This window comes from Bombus pyrosoma, linkage group LG14, assembly GCF_014825855.1.
Source record: "Bombus pyrosoma isolate SC7728 linkage group LG14, ASM1482585v1, whole genome shotgun sequence".
NCBI classification, from domain to species: domain Eukaryota; kingdom Metazoa; phylum Arthropoda; class Insecta; order Hymenoptera; family Apidae; genus Bombus; species Bombus pyrosoma.
The window spans coordinates 5,905,696-5,932,878 of NC_057783.1; the positions used below are offsets into that span (position 1 = coordinate 5,905,696).

At 39.3% G+C, this 27,183-nt stretch overlaps 1 protein-coding gene across 7 annotated transcripts in view; it reads left to right on the forward strand.

Annotated features, from left to right (window-relative positions):
* The window catches only part of LOC122575077 (ATP-sensitive inward rectifier potassium channel 12-like), a 48,749-nt gene that overhangs the window by 14,838 nt on the left and 6,728 nt on the right, over window positions 1–27,183 (forward strand). For 6 of the 7 annotated variants that reach the window (XM_043743501.1, XM_043743503.1, XM_043743504.1 and 3 more), the window contains 8 exons: window positions 4,786–4,900; window positions 6,700–6,938; window positions 8,114–8,387; window positions 8,662–8,854; window positions 9,360–9,581; window positions 14,352–14,593; window positions 15,817–16,106; window positions 16,628–16,883. In XM_043743501.1, coding sequence (XP_043599436.1) covers window positions 4,786–4,900; window positions 6,700–6,938; window positions 8,114–8,387; window positions 8,662–8,854; window positions 9,360–9,581; window positions 14,352–14,593; window positions 15,817–16,106; window positions 16,628–16,883 — 1,831 coding nt within the window. Of the gene's footprint in view, window positions 1–4,785; window positions 4,901–6,699; window positions 6,939–8,113; window positions 8,388–8,661; window positions 8,855–9,359; window positions 9,582–14,351; window positions 14,594–15,816; window positions 16,107–16,627; window positions 17,497–27,183 lie in introns of those variants that run through there. The other variant, XM_043743502.1, reaches the window with a different exon arrangement.

A 27,183-nucleotide genomic window follows, 5' to 3' on the forward strand; every position in this document is an offset into this window, starting at 1 on the left:
GTTCGAGGAACTCGCGGTTCTCCGTGACCGGCGACAGCTAGCTCGGATTTGGAAACGTTGCGAGATCCATTTTTGGTAAATATACCGAGGAATGGACAGAACGCGGAGAATTCGAGCAACATTCGTAGGAATTTTAAGTCGTTCTCGACGACTTCAATTGAAATTTGCGAATTTTCTGACGCTTCGAATGAGAATTTTTTGCGTCTTCGCTTTGAATTCAACTTTGCGAATTTTTGGGCGCTTTGGATTTGACTCTGCGAAGTATTCGGCGCTTTGAATAACAAAGTTTTCGATTTTTAAGCGTTTTCACTGCATTTTGGAGTCTCTGAGCGGTTCGCGTGCAACTTTGTGAATTTTCGCACGCTTCGAACCAAAATCTTTATTCCTCCGAGCGCTTTGAACCAAAAATGTCGGAATTTTTAATCGAATCCATATTTCGGACTTTCTGAGCGCTTCAATTTCGAATGTTCGAATGTTCGAAAGCTTTAAATACAAGATTCTCCATTTCTGAACACTTTGAATCCAAACTTTCGGATTTGCCAGCGTTCTCAAGTTAGAATTGTTTAATTTTCAAACGTTCCCGGTTGAAGTTTCTTCAACTTTTAAACATACCCGACTATTGAACATTTTAACGTTTAATATTAATATTTAAGAGTCTGTGAACGTTTCCAGTTCAAAGTTGTACATTTCTGACCGGCCTAAATACAGTCTCGAAACTTTCAAACCTGACCAGAATTAAGATCTAAAAGCTAGCGAGACTAGCATCGGAGATGTCTTGATTTGATCAGTATCGGTAGGGTTCCGCGTTAGTATTTATAACACCGAAATATCGCTCTAATTATAAAATCTAGTATCACCTCGATATTCTGAGATCTTCTATTTCTTTTCTACGGCATCATCGAACGTTATAGCGAACCGTGTTCCTCGTTCGTCACAGGGAGCATTCGTTTATACCGAGATGCTATCAGTTGCCAAATTGCGTACTCTACGCTGTATTTCAGCTAACGTCAGAATTTTAATGTATCTAGCTTAACTTTGATATCCACTTGAAACATCCACTTTGTCTCCGATCGTGCAATTCTCTGCCAAAACTTGCTATAAATCTTCTTCTTAGAATGACATCTCTCGATGATCGTTTCTTTATCGATCGTGTCTCGTCGGTCAAAATCAAACGAATCTTCATCATTCGGATTACAATCGATTTTAATATGTCTGAAACCTATCGATCTGCTCGCAATACGAATGTTATTGACGTTCGACGAACGAAATCTGCGAATAGAATAGGCCTGTACCGTGAGCAGAGATGACTTTTCACGGAGATAGAATCGGAATCGGTGTATTTTTAGCAAAATGCTTGAAGTTAACTTTAGGAAGGATCAACCGATCAGTTTGCCTTGTTCACGCTGCTCATGGTTCGTTTTAACGATGCACAGCTGAGAATTATTATTATATTATCGAGAGATATTATTATATTACGATATTCGCAAGTTACGTTGTAGCTTCAATCCAAGTGGCAAAAGAGTATGCGCGAATTTGCATTATAAATCCTTGCATGGAAAATACTCTGCGTTTTTTAATACATTTCTTTTAGTAGGATTTGAATAGTTAAAAAGGGATAATCGGCTTCCTGAAATATTTGGCTTGGGGAACATCCCCCGTTTGAATGTTCGATAACAGTCAATCAGCGTGTTAGATCTCTACTTATCGTCATATCGCTTTTTCTTATTCGAAATATCTTCAAAGTTTTGACGAAATCGCTCTGCATGTTCTTCGGACAGAAGATTCAAAGAAGTTTCAAAGATATATGAAAAAGATTCTGATATATTTAAGATAGATTTCAGATTTCCTATGACTCGAGACATAAAGAATTAAGAAGATTCGTAACAAATTTAAGGGATCTTTCATAAATCTTTACAGAAGTTATGTTACATATAAATTCTCCCATTATTTAATCGCAATAATTCAAAGTTCAGTAATAAAACGACCAACGGTACGTGCTATGAATTCAGCGATTAAATAATACAACAATAATAAGATAGGAACTATAGCTGGTGGGAGAGTCTGTTTGTAGAATGGAATCCGGCGTGAAAAAAGAAACAAAATATATATAGTAATATCTGTTGTTAAGATTGTAGTTTATTATGAACATTTCGATAAAATATTTACGGTAACGTCAGTGACTCGGATAAAACAGGATCAAGCAAATATTTGAATATCAGATTTCGTAATACTTATTTCCACGTTGGCGAAAAAGCCTATGGGGCCAGGACCACTTAGGGAGCAATCGAATTTACCGATGTTTGCGAGATGACAACAGCTGCTGTAAGATTATTGAATTCGGTGAAACGATATTCGATAAACGCTTCTTCAAGCGTTTCATTTTCTACGACGAAGTATCGATTCGAATACGAAACAGATATTCCACGGAAGGACACGCGAGTTTTCTAAACAATCATGAAAATATGGAAACTATGCGCCGCCGAAAATATTCGATGTTCTTGGAGTCTTCGCTGCCTTCTGTTCGACGAAGCAATCTGAGAAACTGAATAACCAAATCGTATTTAGATTTTGAAAATTCAATCTCCGATGATTATTGTATGCAATTCTAGGTATCATCGTCCTGCTCAAATTTATTATGTTTCGATCTCTTCAATTCTAACGTAGAACAAAATTTCCAATGTTTAAAGACGTTTGAAGAATAGAAGAAAAGATCGAGAACCTTTAAACGAACATTGTGCGCGTTAGTGACTGTTCCTTTCGTATCGTCGAGTTTGAAGAAATTTGTTAACTAATAAGAAAGTACGATTATCGAAGGATAATTGACGAGCTGTTAAAGGCGAAAATTGGATTACCTCGGTGAGTAATTAGCTGAGTAATTCGTCGGCCGAAGAAGAACGTGAGCGTAAAATAATATTCAGCGCAACAAACGATTTCGTTACGTTACGCGATTTGCAGAAAAATTGTGAACGAATAAATACCTCCGCTATTTTACGATTAAACCTTAACACGTTGACTTTCGACTGGTATTCATCGACGGCCCATATTATCAAATATTTGACAATGATTAAAATTCGATAAGCTTCACGAACTAAGAAACGTTCAACGATGTCGATGATCGAGGAAAGAGCGCGCAAATACGATATCAAATATATCAGAAAAATTAAACGTTGCGGTATTATATTTCAGTCTGTCGCGACTGTCAGGGGAAAACCCACATACAAAATTCACTGCATAGCGGTCAACATGTTGATGTTACGCTAATAATACAGTGAAGACACGAGTGAACTTCTACCCACGGTACAATCCTAATTGTTTGAGAACAAGGTTCTGACGTCGAAGATACGAACATTGTCTTCTTCGAAACGCAAAGACGAACTAAAAATTCAACAAGTGCGACAAGCCTAAATGGAAGTGTAATTCTTCGAAGCTGTGATTCATAGTAATCACGCGCGAATTATTAGCTAGAAGACGATGCTGTTAAAAGTTGCTCGCAATTAGGGACGAAGATAGTGATTCATGCAGAGACGGAAGACTATCAGGACTCGTTTGTCTGTCAATTTTCTGGCAGATTGCTCTAAATCGGGCGATCCCGGCGCGTAGGAAACGCGTTCGACGGTAAATTATGTCCTTTGGCATTAGCCTCAGTGTATTTCGAAGCAGACCGTACGACCATTTTAAACGGCCTTTAGAGAAGCCGTGGGAGGTTTTTAGCAGGACGTCTCGTTTTCCGTCTCACGCGGAACACAACCCTCTAGGACGCGATTTCTTTCCATCAGGTGTGCGTAGAAACGATCCGACGTAGACGAAAAAAGAACGAAGGATGTCAGTGACCTTCTTCGAAAACCGACGCCTGATATAGAACAGAGGTTCTCGGTCTCTGGCGTGAAATTTGGAGAACAGAAATAGCGCGCTGTTCGAATTTCTAATTGTCCGACTTGATCCAGGGTTAACTTTTCATTCGCAAGTATTTTTTTAGTTTGTCTCGTATCGTCGAATTGTGTCTTTTTCCGATATCGACGTTGTAAAACCTTCGAATTCGATATTTCTTTCCTTCATTTTCACCTGACAATGTTATGAAATCTTGAGGAAATTTAATAGAAGCCTGCTTGTGTCTCTGATTTATATAATAAGGTTCTGCAAAACAACTACTTGTTAGGTATTCTAATAATTTTTCTCGTACTTTGGTAAAATAGTGTGCAAATTATTCTGCAGTTTTCAACGTTATTGCGTTTATACTTTTAGGCGTTGTTTCAATATTTGGTCCGCGATATGTTACGTTCCAATAGAACAAAGTATATATCTGCAAATACAATAGAGATGGAGCACCTTGTTTTGACTATTACGAGTTTGTCCAACATTTTATATAATACTTTATATAATCGTCTAATATTTTACAAGGACCTGGTCCTTAATAAATTCGATTCTATCGAAACAAAGTACGTATCTGAAAATAAAATACAGATAAAGTACCAGGTTTCGATTATCTCGAGTTTTCGGATATTTTATATAATACTTTACGTAATCATCTAACGTTGTACAAGGACTTGGTCCCTGATAAGACAAGTTCGAGGAACGAAGCAAAGTACATATCCGAAAATAAAATAAAGATAGTTTAATCCATCCTAATTATTTCGAGTTTTCTAATACGTTATATAACATTTTATATAATTATCTGGTAGTTTATAGAAGCATGTTCGTAAGATCGAAGCAGAGAAATAATTAACTAACATCGCAATTCGACTTTTAAATACACGCAAAGTACTCAACGCTGCTTTCTGCTTTTAGATACCGGCAAACAAGATTCAGCTCACGACGGATACGCAAAAGAGTGGTTTTCAAGCACGGCGATTGCAATGTCGTACAAGGAAATGTCGCCAAGAGACGGCGCCGTTACCTTCAGGTAATTTTAAAGTATTTCTAAAAGCGTACGACTGTAGCAGTTTCGTTTTAAAAACATATATACAACGTTCCAAGGCGATGTCACGAATTTCCGCCAGCGACACTTAGCGATCACGCTACAGGTTTTACGCTTCCTTTTTATACGAAACCGTACGAACCTCATTTAGCGTAAAAACGCGAACTTGATTTATCTCCATCTATTTTCCGAGTACAATTACTTGCCAAATTGTCGTCCTTCTCTATAGTCGATGTTTTCATGTAATTTCTATATTCCGGTTCTCTAGAAACGTTTATTTCTCGAACGTGTTAAAATTAGCGCAATTGTTATACTTTCTCGGTGTTCTTAACGGTCCATTTACTCTTAAGTCGATAATATCGTTTTATTGAAAGTTTATGTTAGATTGATGAATCGTTGTGGTCTCAAATAAGATTTTCTATTGCACACAGTTCCTTTAAAATATCGAGTTTAATCGACAAAAGTAATTTTCTTCTCTCATTCGACGCGTTTTCTCAACGATTAACCACGTACTTTGATTATTCTAGATTTATACAAATTTTCAGTTCCAGACTTACAAATTTTGCAGCCTTTCTTTTCTCATTTTTAAACGGAAGATTCTTTGGTTTGTCGGTTTCTGTTAGAACAACGTACGTATTGAAAAATCGTCTAGATGAAATTCTCGTTACACCGAGATGTTTCCAATAATTTCCATGTCACTTTTTCTAAATTGAAAGCTTCGTAAAAGAATCGTAGGAATTATTCACGATAGCCGATATCGCCAGGCCACAATATCTTTGTTATAAATCAGCCTGACATTCGATATAAATAATTTGTAGCGCAAGTTGCTTCCTTTTCGACCCAGATACGTCTACCGTCATTTTAAAGGAATTTTTCCACAACTACGCGATACATCCCTTGAGATGGATGGCAATTTTGTGAAAACTATCTAACAACAGTATAAAAATTTAATCGATACTTTCAGTCTACGCTTCAGACGGAGGAAGACTAACATACTATACTTTAAACAAGCATAAGATAATAGACAGTTCGATGACTGACATGGACTTGTTAAATTCAACTTTTCTAAAAATAATATTTTATACGTATTAATATTAACACGTAATAATATTTCATACGTCAATTTAATATTCAATTTAATATCCACGTCAAAGGAACTCATAACGCGTACAAACGGGTACGAGGTGATTCATTACGAAAAAATAAGAATAAACTGTGTGATAAAATGTTTTTATTTAAGGCTCAGTTTACGAGAAAATCGAGTTTGAAAATTCATCGGCTATACTCGAACGTGGCTAATTTCGAACTAGACAGAGCTAAATAATAAACAGCAGATCGTTCTACGTGTGAAAATAAGTGGAAAATTCGTAGTAAAATTTGTTCTCAAGACAAGCTTCGTTTGCGAAAAAATAAATTTTCATATTTATCTTATGTCGATTCTTAACCAAACATATTCGAACTCTATTTTCTTGAAAATGAGGTCTTAAAGGGAAAAATTTTATTTTAAATTTTTTACTTACTTTCGCCTCTACGATAACGTCTTATCGATCGCTTACTCATATCCAATCGGTAGTTAGCCATGTTCAAGTACATTCGATAAATTTGCAAGCTCGATTTTCTCCAAAATTAAACCTTAAATGAACAAACTTTATCGCATATTTTCTTCTTATTTTTTCATCAAGGAATCACCGCGTATCTGCTTGTACGTGTTATTCGGTCGCAGCCTGTACAATCAGACAATTTCAAATTTTCATCGAAACTATATTTATATGTAACTTTTATAGGATATTTTCACGACGCTGGTGGACGCACAATGGCGTTGGACTCTGCTGGTGTTCTCCATGAACTTCCTACTGTCATGGCTCGGTTTCGCCCTGATATGGTGGCTGATAGCGTACAGTCACGGCGACCTCGACCTAGAAAATCAGAACAATCCAAACATAACGTTCACCCCGTGCATCAGGGAGATTCGTGGATTCACCAGCTCCTTCCTATTTTCCATCGAGACGCAGCACACGATCGGGTGACTATCAATTAAATCTTCCGTTATTATCAAGCGTAATTTGTATTGCATCGGTGACTCGAACGAATTTCACACGCTATTAACAACACGGCCGATTTGCAACAACTATACCCTCCCTCCCCTGATTAATTAGTTGAGTTAACCGGTCGTTCGATAACGTTGGGGCTCACTGCGATCGTCGGTAATTTTCTTAGAAGTCCAGCGAACTAGAGGAAACTAGGCGACACGTCGAACTCATGAAAGCTATTCTTGTTATTTAATACTCTCATTCGAGGTACAACAGCGGAGTTACCTTGCAAACATTGCGATTGGCAAGATTGGAGAACTCTGACCTAGAGTAACTCAGCAAACTAGTGAAACTAATCTGAGATTAATTGCCTCGGTACCTAATCTTAGGTCGCGTACAGATTGTAGTACCACTTTACGTCATCTAGAGATTGTAGATCACAAATTTAGATAATCAGGAGAACTTGAGCCGCAGTTTGCAGTCGACTAAACGATAAGATAAACGAACTTTTCTACGGGTTAAGTGCAACTTGTCAATCACGTGGATCGCTCGGAAAATTCGAATTCGTTCATTGGACACTTAAAAGTGGTGATTTTCTTTTTGTAGCTATTCGAGACAGTCGCCTGAAAATTCTGGCACCAGTCGTACCTCTGACCTGAAGTCGTAGGTCGTAGTAATCCAGAGATCTGGATAACACCAAATGAATCCTTGAAACTACACAGTTTTCAAAGTCTCAAGATTCTCAAAATCTCGCACTTTGCAAATTCCCGCGATCGCGTGGTCGTACGAACTGTAAAAATTCAGGAAACTTTACGAACTTTTTCGAATGAATTCTTATGGCCCCGAAATGTTAAGATTCCCCGAGGGAAGCTTTAAATTCCTCTCGTAAGATGGTTGGAAAATAAAAATCTCGAAACTTCAAACCTACGGTTCCCTAATGTCCCAAAATGTTCGTCAGTTTAAGATGATTTCACGATCTCTAGATGACTTTGAAGTTCTACGACGATCTCCGATTGCCCCATGGCCGTTCTAGAAATTCTATGCTACTGGGTTCCTTGAGCTACATTTAATTAATTAATTCGGCTCCACCGGATCTTCTACGATTTCGTTTTTCACTTTCTCCCTGTGTCTCGATACGAAGCCGTTCTAACAACGACAAATATCGTAGGTACGGGTCGAAACACCCAACAGACGAGTGTCCAGAGGCAGTGTTCGTGATATGCATCCAGTCAATGACAGGTGTGATCCTGCAGGCCTTCATGGTCGGCATAGTTTTCGCGAAACTGTCCCGGCCGAAGAAGAGAACACAGACGTTGCTGTTTTCAAGGAACGCTGTGATCTGTCAAAGGGATGGACAACCCTGTTTGATGTTCCGTGTCGGTGACATGAGGAAGAGTCACATCATCGAGGCTCACGTCAGAGCCCAGATGATCAAAAGGAAGGTGAGTTTCTATTTCCTTCGGGTTGAACGTGTAAAACGACGACGTTACGTAACGCCCGCTTGCCCGTTTTTTTTTTTTTTTTTTTTTTTTAAACCGAAGAATCCCGAAGAGAAACTTTGTCTTTGTCATTCACGCGCTAAAATTCTTCTCTACAAAGTTGTCTCGATTCGATCGAAGAAACTTCGTCCCGCGCCAATTTCTACGAGATTCTACTTTATTGCTTTCATCCGGGATCAATAGTATAATGATCTGATGGCGTCAACTATACTTTCAGGTTACCAGAGAAGGAGAACTGCTGCCGTTCTTCCAAACAGAATTGAAAGTGGGCGGTGATGGCGAGGAGGACAAGATATTCTTTATTTGGCCAACGACGATCGTTCACAAGATAGACGAAAAGTCGCCTCTTTATCATATATCAGCCAGCGATATGCTCAGGGAACGATTCGAGATTATCGTCATGTTGGAAGGTAATTTAATACGCAGGTCCCGTGTGCCAAGGTGAAAGTCGAAAATACGAAGCAAAAGCTTTTCGTTCGATCGCGTGAAACTTTCGCGTGAAATTATCGGTGATAGATTATCTCACGTGCGAGAATTAGTTCAAAATCTAAAACAAACGACATCTTCGTTCGAACTTTTTCGAAAAATCGAATTTGACAATTCGTCGAGACAATCTTTCGTTTTTATTAAATAATTATTATTACTTGATAAACTTTTACGGACTAATTTTTAATCGATCGAGGTCTATTTTCTCGACAAGGAGAAGCTTCGTATGAATTATGTTTCCACGTTGGATCAATCTGCGTGATGAGTAAGTGAAGCATCAGTTGCATAACACGCTGGATGAATCAGGAAGACAAATTTCTATAATTTCGAATTGATTTCAGCTGTCGTTGGACCAAATTCCAGGAAACCTTATGTATTTAATGAATCAAGAAGACAAGGAAAAATTCTAAAATTCTTCGTCAATTCCAGGTGTCATCGAATCAACTGGCATGACGACTCAAGCCAGAAGCTCGTACCTGCCGTCGGAAATTTTATGGGGACACAGATTTGAACATATAATCACGTTCAAAAAGGAGACTGGGGAATACGAAGTGAACTATTCCTTGTTCAACAATACCTACGAGGTTGACACACCATTATGTTCAGCGGCTGATTTGGACAAACTTAGGACGATGCAACGATCGAAAGGAGGTACGAGCAGAGAAAAAATTCTAACAAGCATGAATTCCCAACTTCGTTAAAATTCCTCAAAGAATCGTCGTGATAATATCGGACTGCGGATTTTTATGCATTCACCGGGAAACGCGTTAATCCAGGAAGACGAATTAACTGGTCGTTTGAATCATAAACCTCTTAGGCGTATTAAGTGCTTCGTTTAGAAATTCATTTCGGCTTGAAAATCGCATTTGCTTTGTCCTTATTCGTCTTTAATTTCGTAATATTCCTAGTTTAAGAGACCAGACTGACAGGTCGAAAATGCAAAAATCCATTGAACTCGCATAATACGCGAGGATACGCGTGAAATATGCAAAGCGTGTAGTATACGTTATAATATTTAGCGAGCGGAACAAATTTACAAGTTACAAGTTACAAGTAAAAATACAAATTTGCATAAATATCCGCAGTCATCTGATAATAATCGATGGAGAACTCTATTTTATCGACCACTGTACGCTGTCGGTGAAATGTGATTGACCTCGATTAACATGAATCAAGCTTATTGAATCTGTACTGACACAGGCGATACTGTCCGCGACATGAGACGGATTCCGCGACGCAAACTATCTTTTAGCCGCCGTATACGTTGTAGCTTTTGCCTCGAGTCGAAAATCTGGCACTCCACTTTTCGATCACTGCCAATATGTCCGAACCTTGGACCAAGAAAAGAATCAAACTGTAATTGCACTGTACGTGTGCTCGAGCCTATTAATTATCGATTAATTCCATAATTAAAATCATTGTTAAATAGTAAATAGTTCGGATGGAATATATTTTCTTAAAAAGGGAAATTACCAAATTGTTAACGCCAAAATTATCAAGGGAGTTAGGACCATCGATTCTTAAAAGTCTTTCATAGAAATTTTTGTAAATTTAGGACGATGCAATTTTAGGAATTTAAATGGTTTTTTCTTTACAAAATACACACAATAGCGGCCAAGAATTTTAGATCATTTTCTAACTCATCTTCTCACTCGTGGTTGGATAGAACCTGTAACCTTCTGTTAATTTTATTATTCATTTGAAACGAATGTAGCCGTTTCCTTCGTATCAATACATTTCTAAGCTGGCTTTTCATCGAATTCTTGGCTTCTACACCTAGTGACTTCAAGCTTACAGTATATAAGGATGAATTCCGTGACTGTTCCATATTGCATCATATTTAGAAAAAAATGGTAATATTAGAGAAGAAACTTTTTGGCAAACGACCCATGAGACAGTTTCAGAAACCATGAAACAGACCTACGAAAACACCCATAAACCTACAGTTTCCGTTCTAGTCTTTTCATATTAACTACGTTTGCATTGGTAATTATAATGCCCCGTAACTTATTAGAACCTATTACTATTCTAATTATAATGACTTTATTCTCTTTGACGTCTACAAAATTCATACAAATTTCATAAAACAATTTAACCGTTTGACCAGAAGATACACTACGTATACACAAACCTCTGCTGGATTTTATTTGATAGCAAAACAGAAATTGATACAATGTGTTTCGTGCGTTCGTTCGACACGGCAAATCTGAACGAAAAATAGTTAAAAAGGACTAAGTGGAAAGAAAAAGAAATGTCGAAGGCGAAAGCCTTCGCCGTTTGCCGAGCGTTCGAGCGTCAACCAAAAAAGAACTACATAAGAACTTGCTACCTATAAACGGGACTATATAGCCTGTGGTATATTTGACAATCTTATCTTAACTCTCTCATTTATATAGTTTCGTTTGATATGCCTATCTTACAGATATTCAAATTATCTCGCTACCAGTTTAGTAAATATATCTGTCACATGCTGCTGCTGCTGCTTAGTCTCTACGTATCAGCACATCAATCTCACGAACGTCGCTCAATAAAATGAAAGCGAGAATCAATATATTTCGTCCGCTTATGACATTCAGGATTGCTAGCGAGCTTCGTTGATTCATCGATCATGACTCATTCACTCGCTCGTTCGTTCATTCATCGATCTTGATTTTCCACGTACAGAGGAATTTTGTCGCAATTGAAAACCAACTCGCGCGTCATTTGACTGTACCAATACTACCTCTTCATCTTTCAAGCATCCTCATCCTCTGCATTGACATTGTAGTTTAGCGGAAACCAAACGGACTTGTGTCTTCTTTCAGGTCTCCGCGGTTGGCTCTGACTTCACGCAACTCTCATTCAAAACAACGTCGCAATTCACGTGAATGTTACGCTTTGCATCCCACAGTCGATAGTTTGTCGACTTCTCCATGTAGCCAACAAATACCATTTTCTTGCTTTCCGCATTGAATTTCTTCGTTTCTACTTTCGAGACGTCTTGTCCGTCCGAACACGCGCGTGTGTTTAATTTCCGGCTGGCGATTGGTAGATCAATTTTTCGTACGCCATCATGCGTACTGTGTATTTGTTTCCAATGGGTTCTGTTTAGAACAAACGCAGCTGTCTTGACAGCTTTGGCCTGGTACGTACTTGACACAGCCTTGGTAATCAACATCGATCTAGCGCTCTCCACCAGGGTACCTATTTCACGCTCCGCCTGTCCATTTTACTGCAGAACACATGGTGCTGATGTTTCGTGAATGATTCCCCATTTTCCAGAAAATCGCGAAATTCGCTTCGCGTACATTCCGTCCCATTAGCTTTTTGTAAGGCTTTCGCTTCATCGCGAGTTTGCCTAAACGCAATGGTCTCGTATTCTTGAAATGTTTCAAAAGCTTCTGCTTCGTGACGTATAAAATAAACAGTCCCAATACTAGTACCGTCGTCTTTCAACAAAACAAAATATCTTGAACCCACGTTCACGAAATTCTCTCTCGTTTACTTGGAATATGCATCTTTCGTTTTTGCTCGCTCGTTTCTATTGTACAGGCTTCAAAAGAAAATCATTTCGACGTTTGGTTTTTAGACTTTGCATCGCACCGGTCTCTTCGGTTTCTTTCATCGTTTTAACGCGACCCAGCCTTTCATTCTTATCATCTTAGCAGGTTCCCGCGAGACACGTTACGTGCTATCGGTCTCTCCTTATCGAAAAACACACGTCGGAACAGCGGAGCGTAGCGTGTTTTCTGCGCGGATAGAGCGTCTTCGCTATTTCGAACTTCACGGCGATCGCTGTAAACGTGAAACGAAAAATCCTCGTCCGTCAACGCTCTCACTGAAACAAATTCCTCTTCAACTGCGCAGGCGAGAGTACTTCTCTCAGCGGTTGATCTATCAGTTTATCGTTCGTTAAAGCCCCAGCATCTGTCTTACCGACACTTTAGCTACTTTGAGTAATGTATCACCAGCTATCTGGGGAAAACATGCCATCTTCGGTGGCTCAGGTTCACGGAAACGTTCGTGACTATAAGTCATACGCATACTCGCATCGAAGTCAGCCGATCACACAGAATCATCAGCGTCCGTTGTTTCCGAGAAAAATGCTCCGACGTCGCACACGTGTGCCGTTTAGGACGCATTATCCGTTTTTCTATTTTTGTACTCTCCGCCAAGGATTCGCTTCTTGCACTTGTCGTACCGATGGCACGTCTCGTGACTGTAATTGCAACTACTTTTTCTCTTTTAAGTGGTTCGACCCTCCTCGAGTCCTCCGCTTCTTTCTCTCATTTCCGGGTTTCACTCGGTGATTTCCAACACGCGGTGCAAGCGACGAAATGGCCTCTTCTTCAACTTCCTACAATCGTTCGCGCGAATGAATTCCGCAATTAATTTCCCTGTGCTGTTCTCTTCTTCCCTGCTAAACTCCCACGCTATAGAGAAGTTTGAGGAATTTCGAGGACAAACAATGCTCAACAATAATTTCACATCATCGCGACGTTGGAAAGCTGCTCATTCGCGTCGTACGGTTTCTCGCGGATCGTTTCAAATTTTTCTATCTGCGTCGCAAACGAGCTTCTCGTCATTGTTTCACGCGTTCGCTCGTGTCGCCATAACAACGCGTGTACTTTCTTAGAAATCCACCTCTCGCGTCCTACAGTTTATCAAATTTACGTGTAACGATTTAACTGATTTAGCTTCTGAAGAATCACTGGCGCCTCTTCCATTCTCTCCCTTTTTCTTCCTTTTTTAAATTTACTGTTTTATCGAATTCTCGTCAACGCACTCCGTCAACTCACGCGATTCAACAACGACACGTCATATCTCCGTAGAGCGAGCTTCTAGTTTGGTTCAACGTTTCCTCATCTGTCGTTACAGTCAAGGAAAACGTTCGTTCGATACTATCGATACAAAAGCGAGCAAATTGGAAAAAAGACAAAGTTGGCGCACTACGCTCGAGCAAATACGATAACGCGGTGGCGCGCTGGCTCCACGAGCTCTTGGCTTTCATTCGAAGGGAAAACGCTTTTTGAATAAGACGATGATCGATGCACGTTGTAATTGTATTCGGCACGGTGAATCTGAACAACGGTCAACGAACAACTAACTGGAAAGAATAGAAAACTTTGAACGCGAAAGCTGACCGTTTGCCAAGCGTTTCTACCAAAAAAGAGTAAGAAAAAAGAAAAGGGAAAGAAAATTACAGAAAAATTTGCTATCCACAAACGGGACTATATAGCCTGTGATATACTCGACATTTTTATCTTAAAAAAAGTATTTACCACAAACTTGAGAGTGTTTTTCTCGCGGAGGTGATCGTTAAATAAACTGGCTTCACCGAGACTCGACTGAATCTCGATGAACCAACCTGGTTCCTGCTACGCCGTATGTAAAATGGAATTCTTTTTTAGAAATTAATTTTGAATTTCTATGCACCATTAGGTATTTCAGAACGTGCGAGCAACAGCGGATTCGCTCATTATCGCGATGCGTCGAGCAGTTCTTTGACCACCGGATCCGGTTCCAGCCTAGCGTCGTCAACAGGCGGATTGCACATGAACGTGCCGATGACGCTCACTCCGATTCCAGTTATGATCACCGGCCCTGACGGTTCTCTTAGACGCGAGAGCATGCAAAGCGCGCAAACTGACTTGAAGCAGTCCATATTTTACACGCACAACGAGGTACTAAACATGTAGCTACTATTTCTCTTTTTATTAGATCGTTGTACACGAACGTCGTCTCTTTAATCCTGCTACGGTTCTCCACTTCAAGTACACGTTTAAGATCTTCGAGATAAGAGTGATTCTTACGTGTGAAATCCGTTTCCCTGATTTTATTTTCTAACTATACTTGGAGAATCAAGGAAACGCAGTAATATAATATATCGTTATATCTTTTATTCGAAAAGGCTAGTACATTCTATCGAGGTTATTTATTTACCACAAGCTAATGCTAATGCTAAGCTGTAATAGTAGCTTTTGTAAACTTTTCGCACTTTTCTGTTTTAAAATCGTGTGTAGAATCTGGCCTTTTTGTTTTGATAAACCGTAACACATTTCCAGACCACAGTGAAATCTATTTTTCCGTGTAATATAATTTTCTATTAACACGTTAAATTAAATTAATAAATTAAATGAAATCCTTAAATTTTCTACGGATATGGAATATAAGCGTCCATCGTATTCGAAAGGAACTATTATCGGCCAATTGTTATAACTTCGGGCAAGAATAAAATTATCATAGCGTTATTTTGTATTTCCAAGTATCTCACTTTGATGATTAATATCTGTGTTATACGTAACTATTTTTATTTCTAAAATGTCACTTGAACAGGGACACTAGGATTCTAATATATTCTCAAGGTTATATTCGAGAAAATCTTGCTCAATATTTTTAACAAACAGTAGAGTTCTGAAAGAACAAATGAGGACAAAAGCAAGCCGAAGACTGCAGCAGGATTAAATAAAGCTTCAACTGTAGTTCAACGTAGTTTCTTCAAAATATTGCTACGAGGATTAGATTTCATCTGAATCCAAGGAAGATACAAGTAGCATAATTCCTCGACATGTACATACGTACAGTCTCTACGGTACTTGAAAATGATTTAACAATAAAATTATTAGAAAAATTTTATTGTATAGATATACTTGCATACCTATAATAGACAGACTGCGGATTTTCATACAAATTCACTCTCCTTGGAATATAATTAAGAAAGCAAAGCATTGGTAGAAAATTACTTTACCTACCAAGTATCATAGAAATCACTGTACTTTGAACATTTTATATATTTTCTCGTATCGATTTCACGCTTTCACGTTTCCTGTAAATACATAAAAATCTGCAGTCTGCTAATAGTTACGATATACTAATAGAAATGCAAACATTTCCATTCTGTGTCTAGTTCCTGGACGGTGATCCGCACGTTTTAAATCATTATTCCCACGAGGAATTAAGAAACCAAGAGGATTATGATCGTGTATTGGAAGATATAAACGCCACCTTAAGGAAAAATCGAGCACCGAGTAAGGAAGACAGAAGAATACACAGGGAACCGTCCAAGTGTACCTTAGACTCTAGGAAGAGCGAGTCGAGAGACACGATAAAGAGATCCAGTTCTAGGACGACGATGGATCAAGTTCCAGTTATCAGCTCCCTATCGAAATCACCATCGCGACAGCATTTAGATCCCAGGTATCCAAATCTGTCTCTTCTTTCGATGTTTCTCCAGAGGCAATAGCGTTACGAGTTACAGCTTTTGCGTCGACGTTTCATAAGCTACGACACTAACGCAAAATGTGACAGCGGATTTTTATGCAAATTCATATTTTACAAAATATAATTAGGAGGATAGAACCGAAACGTAGTCTTCGTCTTAGATAGAAAATAGTCTCGCCTATCACGTAAAAATCTCTACGCTTTGGATATTTTTATATATTTTCTCATAAAACGTTGCATCCTGTGCGATTTTTCTATTTTAAAATTTCAAGATTTTTCGCTTTAAGGTTTTCTTAGAAATGCATAAAAATTCGCGGTCTGCTGGCAACGCGATCGTCTCGAGAGAAATCAAAAGCGTGGCACAACGATAAATCATCGGGAATTCTTAGAAATCTTAGAATCTGGCCTTCCATTTTCTTCTATTCGAATGTTCAATGAAAATCCAAAGACCGCGTTTAATTATAGAAACGATGCTAATCTGTGTTTCATCCATTCAGACATAGCAAGTTCGCGGAATCCTCGGAAGCGTATCGCGAACCTTCGCCTCATCCTCTCACCTCCTCGAGGTCCAGCCTGGGAGAGAATCACAAGGGCCCGCAGAAAAAGACCAGCTTCATCTTAGGCGACGTCGAACACCACGTGATAGATATGGAGCCTATGAAGGAGTTTCCCGCTCGGAACGCGTTGGAGGGCGATTCGTCCAAAACGAATCATCTTCCTAGGCACGCTGTTTTCTATCAGGAACAAGTGTAGGTGAGCAAACGTGGACCATCGTTAACCACTTAACGCACGTATTTAACGTGATATGTGTATTTGAAGTTGGATTTTACTGAATTAATTGTTTTTGGCATCGAACTTTGTGGACTGAAAAACTATAGTATCTTATAAATAAAGATATCCATATTGGTTCTAGTTTGAGCGATTATTATATGCATTCAAGCTATAGTATCTTATGTATTTAATTTATACGATAATTTATATGAATTATTAAAGATGTCCATATATGTCATAAAGAAACATGTTATGTATATAATTGCATTTTCGCTTGTTTTTCATTATATTGTAATAAATTTCCATTAATAAATAAAGGAACGATCTGTGCGTTAAGGGGTTAAGGAGTGAAGTAGGAGACTTATGAGAAGACTTATTCTAGTCTAGAGGATTTCTTTTCTAGAAGAACCGCAAGAGGTTTGACATTAGCTTCCTCGTATATTATTATTATTATTTATTTTAGTCCGTGCCTTTCGGTTTTGGACGAACTTTCGGATTACAATTCTTACATTTATCGTATTGCACTCCTTAGCATATTCTTACCTCTAGCGTCTAAAACTAATGACTACAAACTATTGCAACTTATGACTACACATTTTTGCTGCTTTGGTTTTTTTTTTGCCTCCTTGCTGTGCCACCTTCTTGTCATTCCACTCCGTCTTGTATTGCCCTTGCCCTTCTTTTCTCTATTATTGCTTTTAAATCCACTAGTCCTTCTCCAGTCTCATTCAGTGTCTTTTGGTCCTCCCGTTATTTCGCATTCTTCTATTACATGTCTCAGGTCCTCTTCTTCCCTTCCACATAGTCTGCACCTTTTTTCTCTCTCTCCTCTTTCCAGTATTCCTTCGCTTTGGTCTCATTTCCACACCTGAATCTGGCTATAATTTTCCTGCCCTTCCACCTCATCCTCCCTTCCAAGTACTTTGGCATCTCATCTTTGGTTATGTTCCTGTAGTATCTGTTGTACTTGGATTCCCTTATCCTTTTCCTCCTCTCTTCTGTTTCTCTCTTCCTTCTTTCTTCTACAATTTGGTCTCCTGTCCAACTTTCTTGCTCTTCTCCTGCTTCCCCCTGTGCCCCTCCATTTTTCACCTCTTCTAGTTCCTTCTTTCTCTTTCTTGGTCTTTTCCCTTCCTGGCCATTTCCCCAGCTTCTCTCTCTTTCCTTTATGCACTCTTTTACTAGCTCCTTTTCCGGTTTCCTCGTATATATTGATAACGAATTTTCTTCAAACGAATGTAGCTGAATTATACAGACTCTCGTACGTTTCGCTTATTTGAATCGAAAAAAAAGCTTTCAAATATTGTACATGTAATATGAACTAGACTGCGGAAGAAATATTTAAAAAAGAAGAATTTACAGAGTCAGATTTCGTCGACTTCTTTCGTGTCTCGCGGGACGAAAGATAAGAAATAATCGTTCGACGATGGTTGCTGCAACTAGAAATATCGTTTCGAATAGGTGCGCACCGTCTTTCTTGAATCTGCACGACAGAATTAATTTTACGAATTCGAAAAAATGCTTTTGCAGGTGTAATTTCAAGAACCTACATGTTCGTAAAACAGGCGAAAAGAGGTTTTCTTGAAAATTCGAAATTAGAGTACCCCCTTGAACGACCTGAAACGAGATTGCATTAAATCATCAACGACCCCCCTCGTTCGTTAACCATTCCATGCACACACGTAGAGCATTTACGTCAGCAGGCCCAGGGGGAAGCAAAAAGAGCAGAAAATCTCGGACATCTTCTAATTGACTGGATTTCCGTTCCGCTATCGATGAACCACGGGACCAAAACGAGCTAGAAGCTTTAGATTTCTAGAGGTTAAATTGCCTCGGAGGAGGATCAATTACTCGCCGGGCGATTTGCAACGATCGTTCCCTCTTAAAACAACTTGCCTTCGCCGTACAACTGGGCCTCTAAATTGTTCTAACTGGGACACAAAGACGTCATGCCGCGTAGTTTTCATACATACGCGCCGTTTAAGTTCGACTAACTGGCCAGCATCCTGCACGATTCCAACGATCGAAGTAGTACGAACTCCGCCTTTCGCTTTCTCTTTTTCGCTTCTTTACGCCTATCGTTTCTCTTCTTCCATCGCCTTCGTTCTCCATTTCAAGCGGTCATCCTCATCGACGCGAATTAAGCTATCGATGGATCGGATCACGAGGACACGAACGACTCGTGGACAAGCGAAAACAGACCCGAGTTGATTGGCTTATTTTCGTTAATACGTAAGAGATTGGGAAATCCGAGCGACGAGTTAACTCGTCTTCCTCGATTCGGTTAGAACGAACGCGAAATTCAGACGTAAAGCTGTAGAAGACTTCTTATTCTTCTTCTTCTTTGGTATCGCCTGCCGATAGCTGCTGTTTAAAAGAAAAGAATATTCGGTTTACGTTACGATATCACGCAGAAGGGAAGAAATCGCGAGGCTGCTCCTGGACTTGTTTTGGAATGCGAAGCATCCGATTCATTCGGACGCACGGTGCTGTTCTCTCGATGAGAATCGCGGCATTAAATTGAATGAAAGGGACAATTTCTTTTACCTTATCGCCATTAAGATCGTTCTACCGTGTCACTTAACTGACGATTTCCGGGCTCGTTTAACCTTATCTCTCTGGTACACGTTCGCATCAACGAGTCGCGCACTGATCGTAATTCGCCAGAAACTTTGTTCCCCGTAACGACATACGGTATAGTAATAAGATTATAATAAGAATCGAATTACCAAATTTTCCAACTTTGGGCAATGATTGTAGTGGCCAGAAGTGTCGAGACTCGGTGTATGAAATAATACGAAAAGTGATGTACACGTGAAATTTACAATCGTTTGAAAAGATGATGCCAATTTTGCTTTTTTGATTTGAATTTTGATTCGAATTAAGTTTGGAAATTTAAAAGACAGGGAAAGTGAGTTGTCGTGTTTCGCATTTGTGATATTTAATTGCGTGATATGATGGATGTTTTGTTAAAAGGAAAGATGCAATTTGGAAAATTATTGTGAAAATTAGAGATTATTCTTTCGCTTTTTTTTCTGGAGAAAAGAAACGAATTTGTACGAGCCCTTTGATCATTCGGAAGGATATCGTACGAAGTGAGTCAGTGGAATTTAACCGCGATGTTTACTGAATGATTTTTTAAAGGCCAGACACTGTCTGACCTTTTTACGGAGACTATCGTTCCTATTGTTCGCTGTGAAATTTAATCGACATTTGCTGATCGTATCTCTGAATCAGCTGACACCGGCTTCGTTATCTGACTCGCATAAAACGAATCTGTAGAGAAACTGTAGAAAAACTAATTTCAAACTTTCGCGTCCTGTACACGCGTAACACGTCTATCGAAATAATAAAATACGAAACCCTGTGGTAAAAGTGTCCAACAAAAATTCAACCAAAACAAATTACGACTATAGCTCAAGTTTCACTTGTTCGGCAAGGATCAATAAACCTAAATTACGCATGTAAACTAATTCGGCATTTCGAATCTGACACAGCTTTCACTTAACAATTGCTCAAATTTTGCGTCTCCAAATTTGTACGGTTTCCCTGGGCGTCCTTAATTAAAAACACCCAAATTACCATTTCAAAATCTCTCGTTTCCTTGGCTTCAGCACGATTTTTCTTTAATTGAAAACCAATAAAAATCTAACAAATCTAATAAGTCTTCTCAAGAATTAAGTTGCAAAGAAACGACCGTTCTATTTGTTAATTCTATTACTGCAATTTAATGCAATTATTAAATTACAATTTAAACAATAAATTGTAACTATTTCTTGCGCACTCGAAACTCGTCGAAAACAGCTAATTGGTTAAAATTCAACGCGATGATGCCGAATTAATCGAGGCACGTCTAATGAAATACAAAGCACTAGCAACAGTCAGATTATCGCGTGCAAGAAGCTGTTCAGCTACATTTTCACGACGCTTGGAACGAAGGTAATTCGTAGCGAGGTGTACGAGGAGGCATTTCCACGTTATGATGCAACACGCGATGGCCTGAAGGGCAGTTGGATGAGCAGAGGATTAAGTGGATCCAGAGAGCCACGTAGGTTAGACGACACGACACGACAGGATGAGTTTAGTGGCGGGAAGTGCCCTCGTTATCACGCCAGTCAATTGTTTAATCTCGGCCTAACCTCTTCCCTCCTCGCCCCTACTTCTTATGCCAAGTTTCCACACATACGAGCCATGACACCACGCGAAACACGCTAAACCAGCTATCAAGTTCCTCGAGCACGTAGCTTCGTGCAAGTACATCGCCATGTGTCCTTGTTCTCCAGACACATTTCACCTGCCTCGCAAGCTCGCGATGCTTCCAAGCTATGTACTCTTCTGTGTCTCGAGGCAACTGAGATCGAAAGTGGACGAGTCACGTTGCTCCAATAAAACGACTACTTATCTTCGTGTACTTTATACTGAAAATACGTTGCTTTTCACACGGTCGCTCGTCGCACATTCTTCTACCGTGAGGTGTTCATCTTCGTTTCGTTCAAGCAGAGTAGGAAATTCGGGAAACGACAGTTTCGAAACACCCTTGCACACAAATCTAGAAATCGAAAATCACGAACGAGGCACGCTGTTTAGATGAGATTTTTATATGTTTTGCTTCGAATATATTTCCTGATATTCTATTTTCTAGTTTCGATAGGTTTTCCTATGAAATTTTAATTTCCCGTAGGTAGTAGGATACGAAATTCCGGAAATGGAAAACTTTCCAATCGTATGCCTTCTTTGTGTCTTGAATAAGTGAGAGATCGAAAGTGGATGAGTCACATTGCCCACGCGAAATAATAATTCGCCTTTGTATCTTCCACTTTGAATATATTTTATATCGCAAATCTGTCTCATAGTCAGCCCACCCTGAAATTTCAATTTGGTCTGATTTCTTTTAACCAGTTAACTATCGCGACCTGCTTGAAAAGCGTGTACCTAAAATGTGTCGCATTGTTCGCACTATATACACTTCTTTCGTAATAATTATTTACATTTTTCCATTTGCTCGTTTTATTTCGTGCCGGCGTGAAAATATCCAAAACAGCTTCAAATTTACCAATATATTTTAGTTTTCACCAAGATTGCAATTCGAACAGCAAATCGTAAATACTTTTTACGCATGACGAGCATCCTCGTCAAAGGCAGTTAACTGGTCGAAATAATTATTCACGTATTGAAACACTGTCCAGGTAGAACAGAGGTCTGCAATCTCACACGAATGCAAAGATGTTTCCAACAATTTCCACGTCGCTATCTTCGAATTTAAACACACGTAAAAAATAGAGACGCACGAGTATCTTGATTATACGTGACAGTAACTAACACGAGTTTGATACTTTCATAACTTTCTTAACATCCAATATACGTGCATGATCCCTGTAAAATTTATTCTTCTTTAACGTGAATGATAATCGACCATAGCGATATTCCAATTTACGTATTTCATCGACGGATATCCCGCTCAGCTTAAATTTCACAGAAACGATACCAGTCGAATAATTGGCCATTCAAAGATAAGTTAACTTAAACCTAGTAATTAGTTGCTTGAAGATAATACGACTTTAAACCACATTACACATGGAAGATCGTGCTCGGTGTTAATTGAAGGAAGAGCTAGCTCGATTGCAATTGGAGGTGTGAATAGAAACATGCAAATCGGTGTTCGCAACCTAGTGCAAACGCATAATCGGTATATCAGACCGAGGACAGTCCCAGAGAAGGATGTCGCAATTCGCGTTGCAAGGTAATACGCTTCGCCGTTTCTCTATTCTCGTGCTTCGTGCTGTCATTCTAGACGCTGCTCATTGTCGCCCAGACAATGCCTGTTTTGAATAAGAAACTGAGAGATTCGCGATAACGAGATTGCAAAACGTGACGATAGCAATTACACCTGGTAAACCTCGGTTATTGTGGTCATTGACGCCACGGCTACTTTCTAGATCATGGAACAAGTGTAATTGAAAGATCTTATTGGGAATTTTTTACGCTGTAAAATTACGTGTAGATTTGTTCGTGTCTACGAGCCCTCCTGCGCGATAATTTTCTGTTAATAATATTTATTATCGTATTAATTAATTATGATGTTAGGAAATGGACAAGCGACAAGTTGCAGATCGTAAACTCCTCTTTCGTAATTTGCAAAATTTCATTTGTTTTACGATTATTAAAATTGTATTGTCGTTAAAATTATCGAACCGATCATTTCTAAGTCGTGATAAAATTCTATTAATAATATTGAATTCAATCGTGCAGGAGGGATCTGCTTGCAGATTTTATTTCAGAAGAACAGAGAGGAGTACGTGATTGGCTGAACGGAAAAGTAATTGACGGATTCACGGTATTTATCGTAAAGAAAATTCTTCAACCCAATCGAAAAGTACGTTTCTCGAATTTAATTTTAAGCAACAAAAGAACTAAATAAGAGTTAGTTAAAATGAAATTTACAGTTTTTAAAATTTACAATCATACGATTCGTAGTTCAAAAATTGAAAAATGCATCGCGAATTCCATCGTAAATTTTCGCGAACAAAAGGTCAAAGAACCAAAGCGGAGGAGTATCGCGAGACGTTTTAGCATCACGACGCAACAATAAAAGGCGAGGATGAGTGCCACAAGGTGAGAAATGGTAACCTCGACGAGCCACGACGAAGACACGGGTACTTTCTCGCGATAAAATCATTGTCAATGTTCGAGGGCGAGAAAAAGAATGATTACTTGAAAAAGAGTTTTATTACGCGCTCGTTTGCCTCATTTTCACGGCAATCGTGACTAAGATAGCCGTACTCGAAGGTCGTCACACTTTTCAAACCGACTCAGCTCGTGCATTTCGATAGCAACGCCGCGTACTGCGCGCTTTTTCTCATGGAATTTACGAGAAAAGTTGCGAATCTTCCATGAAAACGTACATACGCACGAATGAATGACGTTACAGTTATAATTAATTACCGGCCCTCACGTGAATTTCATTCAATAGTGAATCAGCTGTCCAGGAAATTCGTTAAGCCGTGAATCATGCACGGAGGCGAGTATGCAAATGATTCAAATTTCTCAAATTTCTGGAAATTACTTCAAACGTATTCTGTGTATATCCCGGCTTGATTTATTCCTTCCTCTCTTAATTAATGGAATTCCGACTCTTTGATTTTCCATTTTACGAATTATTTCAAACATCTTCGATACGATTTATTTGACAAATTCTGAATATTCTTAAATACGAACGACGATAATTCCCCGTTCATTCACTATGCAATATCATACCCCTGCATCTCTACGCATTCAATTAAAAATTTCAACGAGTATACGTTCGACTTAAAGCAAAGAAGCTGAAACGATCGATTGCACAACAATGCGCTGTTGCAAGTGTACAAATCAACAAGTTCAAGTCCATAAACAACGTTGCGAATCCATGAAACTTGGATATAAAAATTACGTAAACTGGTAACTTCCACCTGTACGTTAATTCTAACACCGATGAAAACGTCGATGAAAGTTTCAAATATCAGTGACCTCGGTTACATCGAATCGAGTATCTGTTATGGTAGAATACGAAAATTGATGGCCCATAGAAGGAAGATTTGGACGGATCAGACCACATGATGATCGTTGCTTGTCAAAGTACTGATGCCACTCATCGAAACGTCACGGTCGTGCCCTCCGGCCTCGTTGACGTAATTGGTTATTATCACGGCGAAGTGTGTCCCCCATTAGTGGATACCAGTGTACACACTGGCCCATGTTAGTGCACATTAGCGTGTACGGTGTGCACACAAGCCGATGCGTCGTGAACGCACGTGCTCTGCTCGCGAAACGATCTGGCGATCAACGAAAAATTATCTAACGAGCAGCGTTATGCGAATGAAATAATAGATTGGAAGCATTGTTGAAAACCAGCCTACACGATCGAATTTTAGTGGGCCAATCATCATTGCAAATTGTTGATTCACTGAACGATATTGTCTCGTTGCTTTATTTAACTCATTGAGAATCAACGTTCCGTTGACACATCTCGTCCGAAATCTTTTCTTCGATAGATCTGCCTCGTTGAATTATGTTTTCGTACGTCGCCGCTATAAATATGCTAATTTCAAAAATTCCTATCTTTTCTTTTTCTTTCTACCTGCTTAGTAGATTCTACGATTTCCTGAACGCGAGAAAAGATTAATTTCGGAGAAGTATTTACTTAGAAGTTTCCGATGGACCATCGACTTCGTCCTTAATTGCTTGAATTCGGATAGGTTGGTTGATTTAAACGAGACCTAAGAAAACAATCTCAAGCGAAAGAGAAGACGTCTAACAGTTGTGACGACTTTCTATACCTTGAGCAACAGAGTAATTGAGAACTACTCGATTAGTATAGCCGAAAAACCCAATGCCAAAATCAACATTCATGGTTCGCGTGTTTAAATCTCATCAAATATGCGTAGCATCTCCGACATACTGCTTCTATGAATTCTCATAAATTCTTCAAGGCTTATGAATCAAGTCTGACTAACGAATCGATAACTCTGCTCCAGCCATTGGTGACGTTGATCGAGCGCATACTTTATGGAATTTAGACTAACTTAACGCTATTTTTGTTGGAAACTTCCGATCGAATTTCAGTGGGACAATAACAATTGTAAATTGACGATTCGATCAACGATATTGTGACAATTCTTTCGAGTAATTGTTGTTGCCTTATTTCAGAAATTATGGTACTTTATCTCCGAATGATTCATAAAAACGGTAGGTTTCTGAGAAAAGACACGAGATAAGATTTTTGAATAATTTTTCGTTAATAGATAAGAGAAAGATTTAGATCGATGGACGAGGGAAATTAGTGATGCAAATGTTATTCCTACTAATATTTAGTAAACTAACATTTCAGCCCTTTTGCACGATTCAACTATAATATTATTAGCGAATGAGAAATTTTGGAAGTTGTTGAAACTTACCAATACCGATAAATTCCTCTACGTGGCAATAACGCGATTATTTTGCTAGTAAGAGAAAGAAAGTTTTCCAAACGGATTTACAAGTTACAAGATACATAATTATGCTATTCCACGTAGAGTTATACAATTATACAGTAGAATTCTGTAACCTAGAACATGTTATTTACCACACACGCACGATTCACTAACATTACAGTAAATTAATGCAAGAGAGCTGCGATACTCGATCAACGTGGAAATTAAAGAAAATTTACTTCATTTGCCAAACGATAGACGATAAACGTTCCAATATTCGCAATACGAAATAACCCTAATTTATGAAAGAAAAAACCGCGACAAGCAGAAAGGAAGATAAAGGCTCGCTACACAAGAAGACGAGACAACGCCATAGGTCGTCAGGCAAGACGTCGTTGCGAATGTGTACGTGACTCAATGCTGATCGACGATCCTCGATCTCGTTGAGAAGTAGGAGGAAAAGGCTAGGTAAGAGAGAAAATGGAAGGGATAAAGGCGGACGAGGAAGGTGCGTTGACGTCACTGGGCAAGCTCGCTGCTCGGTACGCTCGTTGGCAACGCGATCGCAGTTTCACCAGGTTTCAACGTCGACCTCGCCGCACTCCGGTCTTTTCGATCGTCGAGCAGAAAAATCTCGACGATCTGTGCGCGAAAAGTCGCTGCGAAACCGTTCGAGTATCGCGAAACGGCGCGTCGTTGCAGTGGCGGGAAATTCGTAATTCAAAAAGTGACGCAGTCGATCGAACGACATCTGTGAAGCGGCGAAGATCACGTGGCCAACCGTGTCGATGACTCGAACTTGAATTTCAACTCTGTGAGTGGAAATTTCGCGCGTGTTTTCTCCCTTTTCGATTTAAATTTCGTGAAGTAATCGATAAATCCCGGCGACAAATCCGCAGTTCGAGCAAGCGGGATAAGACGAGAATCGGATGGATTTTTGTGGCTGCTGTTGGCATCACTGGTTCGTTTGAAAGGTAAACGTCGATGACGTGAGGGAATGCGTTAATTGATCGGCACGACGATCGTTTCGTTCACGTGATCTACGGCGGAAAGACAACGAAACGGTCAGATGATCGATGATTAATGACCGGCAGTACGCGAATTTTCCGACATCCGATCGCGTGTCAACCTCCTTCCTACTCGACACGAAATCAAACCTGCTGTCGTGCACGATGCCGGTGGTCACGAAAGCTTCGATCGTCTAAAACATGATGAGTTTTTTCCAAGAAATCTTTTCCATTGTGCAATTTCTACGTAGTTTCGTAATTATTTCGAATCTTGATCTTGTTCCTCAAGTCAGCCGTTTTCCGTTCGTCTTAACAACAATGTTTATCCTT